At 37.1% G+C, this 14336-nt stretch overlaps 1 protein-coding gene across 1 annotated transcript in view; it reads right to left on the reverse strand.

The window, feature by feature from the left end:
* Nucleotides 1-14336, reverse strand: part of SLCO6A1 (solute carrier organic anion transporter family member 6A1) — a 124073-nt gene that overhangs the window by 39410 nt on the left and 70327 nt on the right. Inside the window, exons 9-10 of the mRNA XM_017509158.2 lie at nucleotides 11299-11494; nucleotides 3846-3999 (exon numbers count right to left, since the gene is read on the reverse strand). Coding sequence (XP_017364647.1) covers nucleotides 3846-3999; nucleotides 11299-11494 — 350 coding nt within the window. The remainder of the gene's footprint in view (nucleotides 1-3845; nucleotides 4000-11298; nucleotides 11495-14336) is intronic.

Here is a 14336-nt window from a genome sequence, read left to right on the forward strand (position 1 = left end):
CACTGGCCATGGCCCCAGGCTGCTCACATGAAGGGGCAACTGCAGGCCAGTACCCAGCCACCCTCAGCTCCCACTCAGCTTCCCTTCCCATGCTCCTTAGTGCCGAAAGTCCAGAGGGGTGCAAGTCGGCAGGAAGCTGGTATGTCAGCACTGCCCTGAGTGTGTGCACACCCAGCCAGACTGTAATAGCGTCTGGGCTGGGACCCACCCCGAGAACAGAACAGATACTGGTAGTGGGGAGAGGACAAGCCTGTAAGGGCAACAGGGTCCTTTCCGGGCCCCCCAAGAGTGCAGAGATACCTGGGCGTGCAGCTCCAGCTTGGGTGGCTGCAACTGCCCTGAGGAGGGGGATTCCTGCTTGCTCCGTGGAGTGGGAGGCCCTGATCCACAGCCACAACTTGGGCAGTTGCAGCACTGCCCAGGAAGGTGGGGCTCTTGCCTACTCTTGGCTCCCAAGAGCACAGCGGTGCCTCAGTTGCAACCATAGCTTGGGCAGCTGCATCTGTACCTGGGAACACCTGCCCTGCCAACTTGGAAGGGGCCAGGTTCCCACTCGTCCCCAGCTCCCACCAGCTCTGTGGAGCACAGCACCCGGCCACACCACATCACAGCCTGGAATGGGAGCCAGGTCCTCCCTGGGCCTGTGCCGAGCAAGGAAGGGGCGACATTGCCATGAGCTCTTCCTGTGGGCCTGGTGCTCAAGGGTAGTCCGGACCTCCTCTTCTTCCAGAGGCAACCCAGCCCAGCCCCATCGCAGCAGCCCCCAGGAGGGCAGGCTGTTGGGGGTTGGGGGGTGGTGAAAGGCTCTTCATCTCCTCCCCATGCCTTCTCTGCAGAGGTCAGTATGACGTCAGTGGCCGCACCAGAGGGCCCACCGCTGCCATCAGTAGGTAGTAGTGTAAATAAAGCAAGCTCTTCTATAAATTAATAAATTGCTGAAGATGGATAATTGGTATATGGGAGTTCATGTTTTTCTATTACATTTAAAACTTTCTGCAGTAACATATTTGAAAGATTTTAAACATAATTTTTAACATACACATTTAAGAGGAAAGATTTTTAAAGGATATGCAACCTTCTTCTGTTAATGTTCAATAAAAATATGAGTATATGTTATTAAATTTTAGGCCAGTGAAACATTACTATGAGGAACTAAATTGAAGTTGGTCAGGCATGCTAATTTCTTGAGATAAAATTATCTGTGTATAATAGGGAAAACGTTGTTGTACAGGTTTATAACAAAAAAGAACTTTATTAACTATCAAGGGAGGTAGCATAATGCTTATAACTTAGGAAATCTACTTCTTTTTTTGCCCTCTCCCATTCATAAAGACTAGCCAGAGCAAGGAAAGAGAAACAGAAATTTCAAAGCCTGGATCCATTCTTCTATGCTATTTAAAAAGTGAAAGTTGGAGTACAAAGTCCATCATTTAGTTAAAAGTTTATTTATGCAACTTGTGATATTAAAAAATTAACCTAAACAAGTGGCAGAGTGATCAACTGCTCTTTATAACAGAAGAAAATGTGTTGGCAGGGTGGCAGAAAGCCCAGCAAAATAAGGGATTCTGATGGTAATGGCCCCACAGATGAGCACATAGGAGAATTTTTAAATAACCTCGATTTACATAAATGCCAAAGGACAAACAGAAATAACATATATTCAAGTCATGTATGTTATTGCCCTATAAAACTCTAACTCTCACTTTCCTGGATGTACTAATAAAAGCATACAAGGTAAGGTGACTTCTGATAAAACAAAAGGATTATAAGGACAAATTTTCACATCTAAGTGAATGTGGAGCAGAAAGAGAGAAATAGCAAAAAGGCAGAGTAAACACTTTGAATTCCTGCGTATTAGGAAAAACTGAGTGAAAGGTGATCATAAGAATAATATTTGTCAATCTCTAGGAGTGAAAAAGATTGTGGCTCAAGGTTTCAGGGGATTGGATGCTGCTATTAAGTAGCGTAGAACTAAAACAAACTACATTGGGGAAGACAAAAGGTTCTTTCAGGCTGTTTCTTTCAACTTTGCTATGGCAAGAGGTAGATAGGAGTTCTCCATTGCTTTAAATATATAATATAATACGGATATAGAGAGATGTATTATATATTAGAGAGAGAGAGACTTTGTTTTGTTTGTTTTTATGCAACGGGTTCTCATTCTATCACCCAGGTTGGAGTGCGGTGACACAATCATGGCTCACCGCAGCCTTGACCTCCCAGGCTCAGGCAATCCTCCCACCTCAGCCTCCCAAGTACCTGAGACTACAGGCATTTATCACCATGCCCAGCTAATTTTTGTATTTTTTGTAGAGACAGGGTTTCGCCATGTTGCTCAGGCTGGTGTCGAACTCCTGGGCTCAAGTGATCCACCCTCCTAGGCCACCCAAAGTGCTGGGATTATAGGCATGAGCCAGTGTACCTGGCCCCATAGATGTGTTTTTGAGGACTAAGCTCTGATTTTTTTTTTTTTTTTAATCTTGCTCAAATTCCTATCTAAGGAGACTGGGGAGTCATGCCCTTCAAATCATAAATTCTCATCAGATGGGTTTTATTTAAACCTATATATCATGCATGACTTACTTTCCAATCTGACTCTGGTGTAACATAAAGTGACAAAGAAGAAAATCAAAACATTTTACCTCAAAACATGTTTCTTTGCCATATTTTGAAATGGCCCTGCAAAGCGGTCCTTTGTGGGGAAAAATTTCCAACTGAAAAGAATGTCTATTAACATAGCCAATAAAATAATTATTTCTTCCAGCCTTCCCAAACCCGAAGGGGTTAAATGAGAGTCTAGCACCTTTTAAAAGGTCTAAATAGGAAACATGCCTCATCTACTATCTCTAAGGGCAGCTACTATGAGACTTCAAAGGAACCTTGGTCTCCACAATCTTTTATCTTGACCCAAACATTTCCTTTCTATTGATCCCAGGTCTTTAGACAAACTCAACCAATTGTCAACCAGAAAATGTTTAAATTTACGTATAGTCTGGAAGCCCCACCACCACCACTCTATGCTCCCCTACCACCCTACCCTCCCCTGCTTCAAATTGTCCTGCCTTTCTAGACCAAACCCATGTACTTCTCAAATGTGATTGATGTCTCATGCCTCCTAAAAATGAAAAAAACCAAGCTGCAGCCTGACCACCTTGGACACATATTCTCAGGACCTCCCAAAGGCTGTGTCACAGGCCATGGTCACTCATATTTGGCTCCGAATATATCTCCTCAAGTATTTTACAGAATTTGACTCTTTTCACTCACATTTTAATGTAGGAATATCTCTTTCACTCCCAATTTCCATAAGCTCTTTGTATTGTGGCGATATAAAACAAATTTTTGGCCAGGCATGGTGACTCACACCTGTAATCCCAGCAGTTTTGGAGGTGAAGTCGAGGTGGGTATATCACTTGAACTCAGGAGTTCAAGACCAGCTTGGGCAACATGGCAAAACCCATCTCTATGAAAATTAACTAGGTGTGGTGGTGTGTGCCTGTAGTTCCAGCTATTCTGGAGGCTGACGGGGGATGATGGCTTGAGCTTAAAAGGTGGAGGTTGCAGTGAGCTGGTATCTCACGACTGCAATTCAGCCTAGGTGACAGAGCCAGACCTTGTCTCAAAAATAAACACACGCACACAAAACCAAAATTTTATTTTCTTGTCTTTAAAACTTAAAAAGGGAAAACAAGAAAAAATAGGTTTTGTAGAGTTAGAAGAAAAATGTGAATAGCTTCTACTAGTTGGACATTTCACTAAAGAGGAAAAAGCATAAAAAATAATAATTATAATATAATGAAAATATAAATTTATAACAAAGCATAATAATTATAAGAAATAATTACCTTTTTTTGGTTTAGTGTTTTAGAATATGTACAGCCTGCAAAGCAGGGAGAAAAATATTCAATATCATCTCTTCCACATATAGAAGAATAAATTGAAGATGAGCATCTACAGTTTTCGTTGCAAGGAGCTGTGAGGTTTCCCAACTGCCCTGTTCTATAAAAACAAGACAGAAAGTAATCATCTTACCATTGTTTGATAATTATTGATGTAAATGTCAAGATATCTTGAAATAATTTCTTTTTTAAAACAGATTTACTGGGGTCTGATTACAATAAACTGCACATCCTTAGACTAAAATTTGAAATTTTTTGATACTTGTATACACTTGTGAGATTATCACCAGAATCATGCCAACAAACATAATAATCACCCCCAAAAGTTTCCTTGTGTCCCTTTCTAATTTACCCACTCCCACTGATCTACTTTCTGTTACTATTCACTCATTTGAATTTCCAAAAGTTTATGAAATATAATAGTACAATATGTAAGGTTTCCTTGGCTTGTTTCATGCAGCTGGTCTTTATTTGGTCTTTGGTTATATACTTCCATGTCTCTTGGGTAAATATTAAAATACAGAATGTTTGCATCATGTGGTAGGTGTTCACTTAACTTTTTTTTGAAAAAACTGTCACTTTTGTAGAACTGTTGTAATATTTTACATTTCCATCAGCAGTATATAAGAGCGTCATTTGTTCTCCTCACCACCATTTGGCATGGTCTCTTTTTAAAAAAATGTTAGACATTTTAACATGGGTGTAGTAGTTTCATATTTTGGGTTTTAATATGCATTTTGCTAGTGACAAATGATGTTGATCATCTTTCCACATATTTGTTTTTAATCTGTATTTTTTGTTAAATATCTGTTTAAATCATTTGCCCATTTTTGTTGGATTGCTTATTTTTTAATATTTTGGAAGCAAGTTTTTTGTTAGATGCATGATTTTATGATTTTCTAATATTTTTTCACATTCCATGGTTTGCTTTTTCATATGGTAAACAAGGTCTTTCAAACAGTAGGTTTTAAATTTTTGACATGGTTCAATTTATAAGTTCATTTCTTTCTGGATCATGTATTTAGTGTTACATCTAAAAGATAGTTGTCTAATGCAAGATCAAAAATATTTTCTTTTATATCTTTGGAGTTTTATATTTTATATGTACATCTATAATCATTTCGAACTAATTATTTTATATGGTGTAAGATGTGAATTAAAGTTCATTCATTTGCATATAGCTATTTAATTATCCAGCATAATTTGTTAAAATTATTGGAACAAGACAAAAGCACCCACTTTAAGCAATCCTATTCAAAAGAGTACTGGAAGTTCTAAACAGAGCAACCAGGCAAAAGAAAGTTTGTGTCCTTTGTAGGGACATGGATGAACCTGGAAACCATCATTCTCAGCAAACTGACAGAAGAGCAGAAGATCAAACACCGCATGTTCTCACTCATAGGTGGGTGTTGAACAATGAGAACACATGGACACAGGGAGGGGAGCACTACACACTGGGGTCAGTTGGGGGGAAATAGGGGAGGGACAGTGGGGGGTGGGGAGCTGGGGAGAGATAGCAAGGGGAGAGATGCCAGATGTAGGTGATGGGGAGGAAGGCAGCAAATCACACTGCCACGTGTGTACCTATGCAACAATCTTGCATGTTCTTCACATGTACACCAAAACCTAAAATGCAATAAAACAAATAAATGGAAAAAATAAAAAATAAAATAAAAAGAAATAAACAGCTTCCAAATTGTAAAAGAGAAAGTCAAACTATCCTTGATTGTTGATGATACAATCTTAGATCTAGAAAAACCTAAATACGTCATCAAAAAATCTCTTAGATTTGATAAATAAATCTAGTAAAGTTTCAATAAGCCAAATTATCCCTGATCATTGATGATATAATCTTAGATCTAGAAAAACCTAAATACTTCATTTAAAAATCTCTTGGATTTGATAAATCTAGTGAAGTTTAAATAAGTCCAATTATCCCTGATAATTGATGATAAAATCTTAGATCTAGAAAAAACTAGACTCCATCAAAAATCTCTTAGATGTGATCAATGAATCCTATAAAATTTCTGTGTAGAAAATTACCATACAAAAAATAGTAGCATTTTTATGCACTGATAAAAATATAGCTGAGAACAAAATTAAAAAGGCAAGTGGCTTATGCCTATAATCCTAGAACTTTGGGAGGCTGAGACGGGAGAATTGTCTGAGCTCAGGAGTTTGAGACAGCCTGGGCAACATGGTGAAGCTTCGTCTCTACTTAAAATACAAAAAATTAGCCAGGCATGGCAGCATGACCTGTAGTCCCAGCTACTTGGAAAGATGAGGCAGGAGAAGTGCTTGAACCAGGGAAGTGGAAGTTGCAGTGAGCTGAGATTGGGCCACTGCACTCCAGCCTGGGCAAAAAGAGGGAAACTTTATCTCAAAATAAAATAAAATAAAATAAATAGGCAAGCCCATTTATAATAGATCCAAAAAGTAAAATACCTAGGAATATATTAAACCAAGAGGTGAAAGATCTCTACATGGAAAGAAAACTACAAGAAAGCAATTGTAGATTATACAAACAAATGAAAAAGCTTTCCATGCTCATAAATCAGAAGAATTAATCTTGTTAAAATGATTTTACGGCCCAAAGCACTCTATTCAATAAAATCCCTGTCAAAATATCAGCATCATTTTTATAGAATTTTTTAAAAATCCTAACATGCATATACAACCAAAAATAAAAGCCCAAATAGCAAATGTTATCCTAAGCAAAAGGAACAAAGTTGGAGGTATCACATTATCCAACTTCAAATTACACTTTAAGGCTACAGTAACCAAAAGAGCATGATACTGGTATAAAAATAGACACATATATCAATAAAATAGAACAGATAACCCAGAAGAAAAGCCACATATGTACAGCCAACTGATTTTTGACAAAGTCAACAAGGACACACATTTGGGGAAAGGACACCATTTTCAATATATGATGCTGGGAAAATTGGATTGCCATGCATAAGAGAATGAAAATGGACCCCTGTCTGTCACCATATACAAAATGCACTCAACATGGATTAAAGACTTAAATGCACATCTCCAAACTAAAAACATCAGAAGAAAGCCTAGGAAAAATTCTTCCAGATGTTTGTTTAGGCAAAGAATTTGTGATTGATACCTCAAAAAGCACCAGCAACCAAACAAAAATAGACAAATGGGACTTAATTAAACTAAAAAGCTTTTCCACAGCAAAAGATGTACTCAACAGAATGAACAAACAACCTGCAGTTTAGGGGAAAATAATTGCAAGCTATCCATCCAACAGAGACTAATATCAGGAATATATAAGGAACTCAAACAACTAAACAAAAACCCTCACAAATAATTCCACTGAAAGGGGCAAATGATATGAATAGACATTTTTTAAAAGAAATCATACAAATAGCCAACAGGTGAATGATAAATTCTCAACATCACTGATCATCAAACAAACAAAAATTCAAACCATAATGAAGTATGATCTTACCCTAGATCATACCATCAGAATGGCTATTTTTAAAAAGTTAAAAATTAGCAGATGTTAGCAAAGATGTAGAAAAAAAGGAAATGCTTATACACTGTTGCTGGGAATGTAAATTAGTAAAACTTCTATGAAAAACAGTATGAAGTCTTCTCAAAAACTAAAAAATATAACTACCATTCAATCCAGTACTCTCACTATTGGGTATCTAAACAAAGAAAAATAAAACAATATATCAAAAAGATTATTGCATTTATTTATAGCAGCAATATTCACAATAGAAAGGATATGGAATTATCCTAAATGTTCATCAACAGCTGATTGGATTAAAAACGTTATACACACACACACACACACAGAATGCTATTTAGTCATTAAAAAAGAATAATGTCTTTTACAGCAACATGGATGAAACTAGGAAGTCATTATCTTAAGTGAAACAAGCCAGACACAGAAAGACAAATATCATATGTTCTCACTCGTAAGTGGGAGCTAAAACATGTGTGGCCATAAGTGTAGAGAATGGAATGTGGACCATGGAGCCTCAGAAGGGTAAGGAGGTGAGAGGGTGATAACGAGAACTTACTTAATGGGCAAGTTCTAAAAGCCCTGCCTTGACCACTTACATCATCTATGCATGTAACAAAATTGCACTTATACAAATTTATACAAATAAAAAATATATTAAAAATGCACTGAGACTTGTTTTACAACCCAGAATATGTTCTACCTTGATAACCATTACATGCACACATGAAGAGAATGTATAATGTTATGTGGGCCATTTCTAAAAATGTCAATTTGGATAGCTGGCAGTGTCATTCAAGCTGGATTTTTAAAACCTAGTTCTGATCACTGACTTTTTGGTCTGCTTTTTCTATTTATGGTTGAGTTTTCTTCTATTCATTATTGGACAATAGCTGTAAATGTCTTCATTTCTCCTTGCAGTTTATACATTTTTGCTCTACATACAGTTCATATATATTTAGGATTGTTATGTATTCTTGATGAATGGGTCCTTTTATCATTATATAATGATCTTTATTTCTGCTAATATTCTTTGCCCTCTAAATGACTTGATCTGGTATTATACTCCAGGTTTCTTTTGGTTATTGTTAACAAGATGTATCTTCTTTCATTCTTTTCTGCTTAATATACTACTATCTATATTTGAAATGCATTTATAAAATGCAACATATATAGGTGGGGTTTCTTTTTTTTTTTTTCAAAAATAAAGATTATCTCCCTTTTAATTGAGATGTTTAATGATGTACATTTAATGCAATTACTAATATGGTTAGGTTTAAATCTACCCTCTTGTGTTTCCCATTTGTCTTATCTCTCTTTGTTCCCTTTTCCTCTTTTTCTGCGTAATTTAGGATTAAATATCTATTTTTTTATAATTTCATTTTAACTCCTATGTTAATTTATTTGTTGTGACTCTTTGTTACTTTATGGTTTCTTCACGACTTATATTGTACATTTTTAACTTAACACAGTCTACCAACATATGCTATGATAGCATTTCACGTAAACCCATATTGCATGCTATTCTGTTTTAAATAATTATTTTCAGTAAGACTTAAAGAATAATTTTTACAATGTATATTAATCCAAATAGTTAACACTTTTATTGTTCTTCTTTCCTTTATGCAGATTCATATTTACATCTGGTATCATTTAATTTCTGACTGAAAGACTTCCTTTAACATTTTGGGTAGTGTGGGTAAGGAGTTCAAGACAAGCCTGGCCAACACGGTGAAACCTCATCTCTACTAAAATAGAAACGTTAGCTGGGCATGGTGGTGCACAGCCGTAATTCCAGCTCCTAAGAGGTAGAGGTGGAGAATAGCTTGAACCTGGAAGGCAGAAGTTGCAGTGAGTCGAGACTGTGCCAAGCACTCCAGCCTGGGTGACAAGAGTGAAGTTCTGTCTCAAAAAAAAAAAAAAAAATTACTTACATTTTTTTGTCTAAAATTACTTCTCCTACCTTTCTTGACAGATAATCTGGCTTGATATAAAATTATAGGTGATTTTTTTTAGGACTTTAAAAATATTACTCCACTGTCTTCTTACTTGCATTTGTTTGAATACAAATGTGCCATTACTCTTATCTGTGGACCTTTATACACATTTTCCTGCCTTTGCTAATTTTAAGATTTTCTTTGTATCACTTATTTTGAATAATTTGATCACGATGTGTTATGGTATAATTTTTTTTATGTTTCTTGTACCAAAGTTTTGCTGAGTTTTTGACATCTGTTTATTTTTACATGAAATTTGAAAAACTTTTGTTAATTTTTATTTACTCTATTTTCTGTTTCTGTTGGATAATTATTGCTACTGATATGAAGTTCACTTATCAGTTATATTTTATAGCTTTGGATCATATATTCTCTCTATGACACCGCATGTTGGCTGGCCAGACTAACCCAGTTAAAGATCAAATTAACCCTTGGCCAGGCCATAGTACTTTAGAAAGGCCCCTGCTCCTAGGTCTTAGCCTTACACAGATGTTGAGAACCAGGATTTACCAGGGTTATTTTACCTAGCATATTCTATATTCTAGCTTCTATAGAGCATCACAATATGGCTGGAGTTCTTTCCTGATTTTCATGAAATTTCTGCTTGATTTTATCCTCCTAGCTTCATAATACAGCAAACGTATTGAGTGAAAATCTGGCAGAGTGTTGCATCATTTGTTTACCTCTCTCTTCCCTCTGATACTATGGCATTTCTATGCCCTAATTTTTTTCCCTTTAGACTCAGATGTCTATTGAAATTCTTGTAATCTAACTAGATGCTTTTGCCCAAACTTTTTGCCCAAATTCTCAGCTTCTTGCCACTGTCTAGAATCAGCAAATATCCTCAGGAGAAAAGTAGCTGTGAAACATTGCCCCTCTTCTCCATGGTCTGCCTTTTTCCAGGATTTTGGCCTTTAAATTCCCACTTGCCTATATAACTCTTTGATTCCTTTAACCAAATCTTTTAAAACGGTATTCAGCTTTTCTAGTTGCTCTCAGTGGGAACATGGGTTTGCCACAAACTAATCTATTGTTACTGGAAATAGAAGTCTTATACTGTTATTTTTTTTAATTTTAATTTTATTTTTTATTGCATTTTAGGTTTTGGTGTACATGTGAAGAACATGCAAGATTGTTGCATAGGTACACACATGGCAGTGTGATTCACTGCCTTCCTCCCCTTCACCTATAACTGGTGTTTCTCCCCATGCTATCTCTCCCCAACTCCCCATCCCCCACTGTCCCTCCCCCATTTCCCCCCAACTGACCCCAGTGTGTAGTGCTCCCCTCCCTGTGTCCATGTGTTCTCATTGTTCAACACCCGCCTATGAGTGAGAACATGCGGTGTTTGATTTTCTGCTCTTGTGTAAGTTTGCTGAGAATGATACTGTTATTTTACTTGTTCAGTCCTTTGGTTTTCGATTCCAGTTTTTTTCTTTAGCATTTAGTATCAAGCTCTGCTCAGTTCTTTGATTTTGGCATATTTAGATTTAAGGAGATATTACCCATGCATACCTTCAGGTGAACTTTAGTTCCATTCTTTGATGTCTATAAGAGGCAGACAAACCAATTCGGAAACACAAGGTAAGACTGGGCTTTGCTCAGACGGCTAGTACTGTCTCCTAGTTGCTATGCACTCAAATATAAAACTTTATTTCTAGGTTCTGACCTCTTCAATGTGCTTTTTATTTATTACTTTATGAATGCATAAACAGTCATATCAAAAGATATCATTATAATATTTGTGCCTTACTAAGAATGTCTAAACTGTAGTTTATATTTCTTTTATATGTTCAATAATTCCAATAATGGTATGAACATATCAGTGTTACTGGATAGATAATTATTAATTGCCTGAGAAATATGCTGTTAGATTTTTATGTAAAAGTCTAATGTACAAGATTACATTTACCCATCATAATCTTCACTGATCCCAGCAAACTGCACTGGATTACAGCGTACAGAAACAATAAACATAAGGAGTATAAGTGATACCACAGACGTAACCATTATAAATCTCATAAGGGCTTTGTAAGACATTTGTAATGTGGAAACAATGACACCTCCCAGAAGATGGCCAAGTGCACCTCCTGGAAGTAAAACAAGTCCTAAAAAAAAAAAAAAAAAAAAAGGAGAAAAAGACAGTTAAAAATAATCAGCTGATCATACCGATAATATATACATTGATAAAATTCCTTTTGCTCTAAACATATAGCAAACATGTGTTTAAACTAAAAAAAAAGAGCAAAAATGTACAGTTATGCTGAACATCTTAACAAACCTGAACCTTAAAAGAAACAAAAACCTGTGAGTAGGGCTGAAGCCATAGCCTACTGACTTTAGGGCAGTGATGGTAAAGTTTTGGTTCTTTATAGTAATGACATCAAAGACAAACCAGGAATTTAGTCCATGCAAAATGGAAGATGAGAGCTGTCTTATTGAGAGTTATTATTAACAACCTTCTTGTTTTTATAGTTTATTACAAGAGACATGATTATACTGACAAGAGTTCACAGAGATTCATTAACAAGAATTGAACAAAGCCACCCATTAGTTCTATAAATGGATGTTCAATATTAACAATCTCACAACAAAGTGGGAGTCTAGAAGAACAATGATAAGATATTATTTTCTATTCAAGAATAAGGAGCTAGAAACAGGTAAGCAAAGGAAAGAGAGAAAAAGGAGAAGGAGGCATGGAGAAGAAGAAATGCAGTCAGAAAGCAATCAGATGAGATAGCACCGTGAATTAATACATTGATGCAATTCCCTCTACTCCAAATATGTAACAATTGTGGATTTAAATATGAATTTAACAAGAAAAACATAGGATAATAACAACAAAAAATCCCATACACTAGATTAAATGTACATAAATGCCTGACAAAGACTTGAAAATCAATAATCTTAGAATGCTTCGAAATATAATTGATGCAAAAAGCTCCGGTCTGCAGCTCCCAGAGCAACCAATGAAGAAGCTGGGTGATTTTGACATTTCCAGCTGAAGTGCCCAGTTTTTCCCATTGGGACTCATTAGACAGTGGGTATAGCCAACGGAAGGTGAGCAGAAGCAGGTAGGGGTGCTGCCTCACATGAAAAGCACAAGGGGTGGGGAAACTTTCTCCTGTAGCCAAGGGAAGCCATGAGGGAAGATGCTATCCAGCCCAGATACTATGCTTTTCTCATGGTTTTGGCAACCCACAGACCAGGAGATTCCTTCAGGTGCCTACACCACCAGGTCACTGGGTTTCAAGCACAAAACTGGGTGGCTATTTGGACGGACACTGAGGTAGCTACAGGAGTTTTTTTTTCTGTACCCCAGTGGCACCTGAAACCCCAGTAAGACAGAACCATTGACAAAGTCAGGGAGCCAAGTGGTATAGCTCAGCAAGTTCCATCCCCATGGAACCCAGCAAGCTGAGATCCACTGGCTTGAAATTCTCACTGCCAGCACAGCAGTCTGAAGTGACCTAAGACACTCAAGCTTGGAGGGGAAAGGGGCACCCACCATTACTGAGGCTTGAGTAGGTGGTTTTCCCCTTGCAGTGTAAAGAAAGCCACTGGGTAGTTCAAACTGGGTAGAACCCACTGCGAAGCAGCAAAGCCACTGTAGCCAGACTGCCTCTCTAGATTCCTCCTCACTGGGCTCATCCCTGAAAGAAAGGCAGCAACTCCAGTCAGGAACTTATAGATTAAACTCCCATTCCATGAGGCAGAGCACCTGAATCAACTAATGTACAAAATAACCAGCTATGATCATGATGACAGGATCAAATTTACACATAACAATATTAACCTTAAATGTAAATGGGCTAAATGCCCCAATTAAAAGACACAGACCGGCAAATTGGATAAACGGTCAAGACCCATCAGTGTGCTGTATTTAAGAGACCCATCACATGTGCAAAGACACATAGGCTCATAATAAAGGGATGGAGGAATATTTACCAAGTAAATAGAAAGAAAAAAATAGGGGTTGTAATCCTAGTGTCTGATAAAACAGACTTTAAACCAACAAAGATCAAAAAAGACAAAGAAGGGCATTACATATTGATATATAGGGATCAATGAAATAAGAGCTAACTATCATAAATATATATACATCCAATAAAGGAGCACCCTGATTCATAGAGCAGGTTTTTAGAGAACTACAAAGAGACTTAGATTCCCACACAATAATAGTGGGATACTTTAACATTTCACTGTCAATATGAGACAGATCAATGAGACAGAAAATTCACAAGGATATTCAGGACTGGAACTCAGCTCCAGATCAAGTGGACCAAATAGACATCTACAGAACTCTTCACCTCAAATCAACAGAATATAAATTATTCTCAGCACCACATAGCACTTATTCTAAAGTTGACAACATAACTGAAAGTAAAACACTCCTCAGCCAATGCAAAAAAATGAAAATCATAACAAACAGTCTCTCAGACCACAGTAAAACCAAAGTAAAACTCAGGATTAAGAAACTCACTCAAAACCACACAACTACTGAATGGAAACTAATGACCTGCTCCTGAATTACTACTGGGTAAATTTAAAGATTAAGGCAGAAATAAATTCTTTAAAACCAATGAGAACAAAGACACAATGTACCAGAATTTTGGAGACACAGCAAAATAAGTGTTTAGATGTAAATTTGTAGCACTACATGCCCACAGGAGAAAGTGGGAAAGTTCTAAAATCAACACCCTAAAATCACAATTAAAAGAACTAGAGAAACAAGAACAAAAAAATTCAAAGGCTAGCAGGAGGCGAGAAATACCTAAGATCAGAGCAGAACTGAAGGAGACAGAGACACAAAAAACCCTTTAAAAAAAATCAATGAATCAGGCAGAGCATGGTGGCTCATGTCTGTAATCCCAGCACTTTGGGAGGCCGAGGTGGGTGGATCACGAGGTCAAGAGATTGAGGCCATCCTGGTCAACATGGTGAAACCCT

This window comes from Cebus imitator, unplaced genomic scaffold (genome assembly GCF_001604975.1).
Source record: "Cebus imitator isolate Cc_AM_T3 unplaced genomic scaffold, Cebus_imitator-1.0 Scaffold408, whole genome shotgun sequence".
Taxonomy (NCBI): Eukaryota; Metazoa; Chordata; class Mammalia; order Primates; family Cebidae; genus Cebus; species Cebus imitator.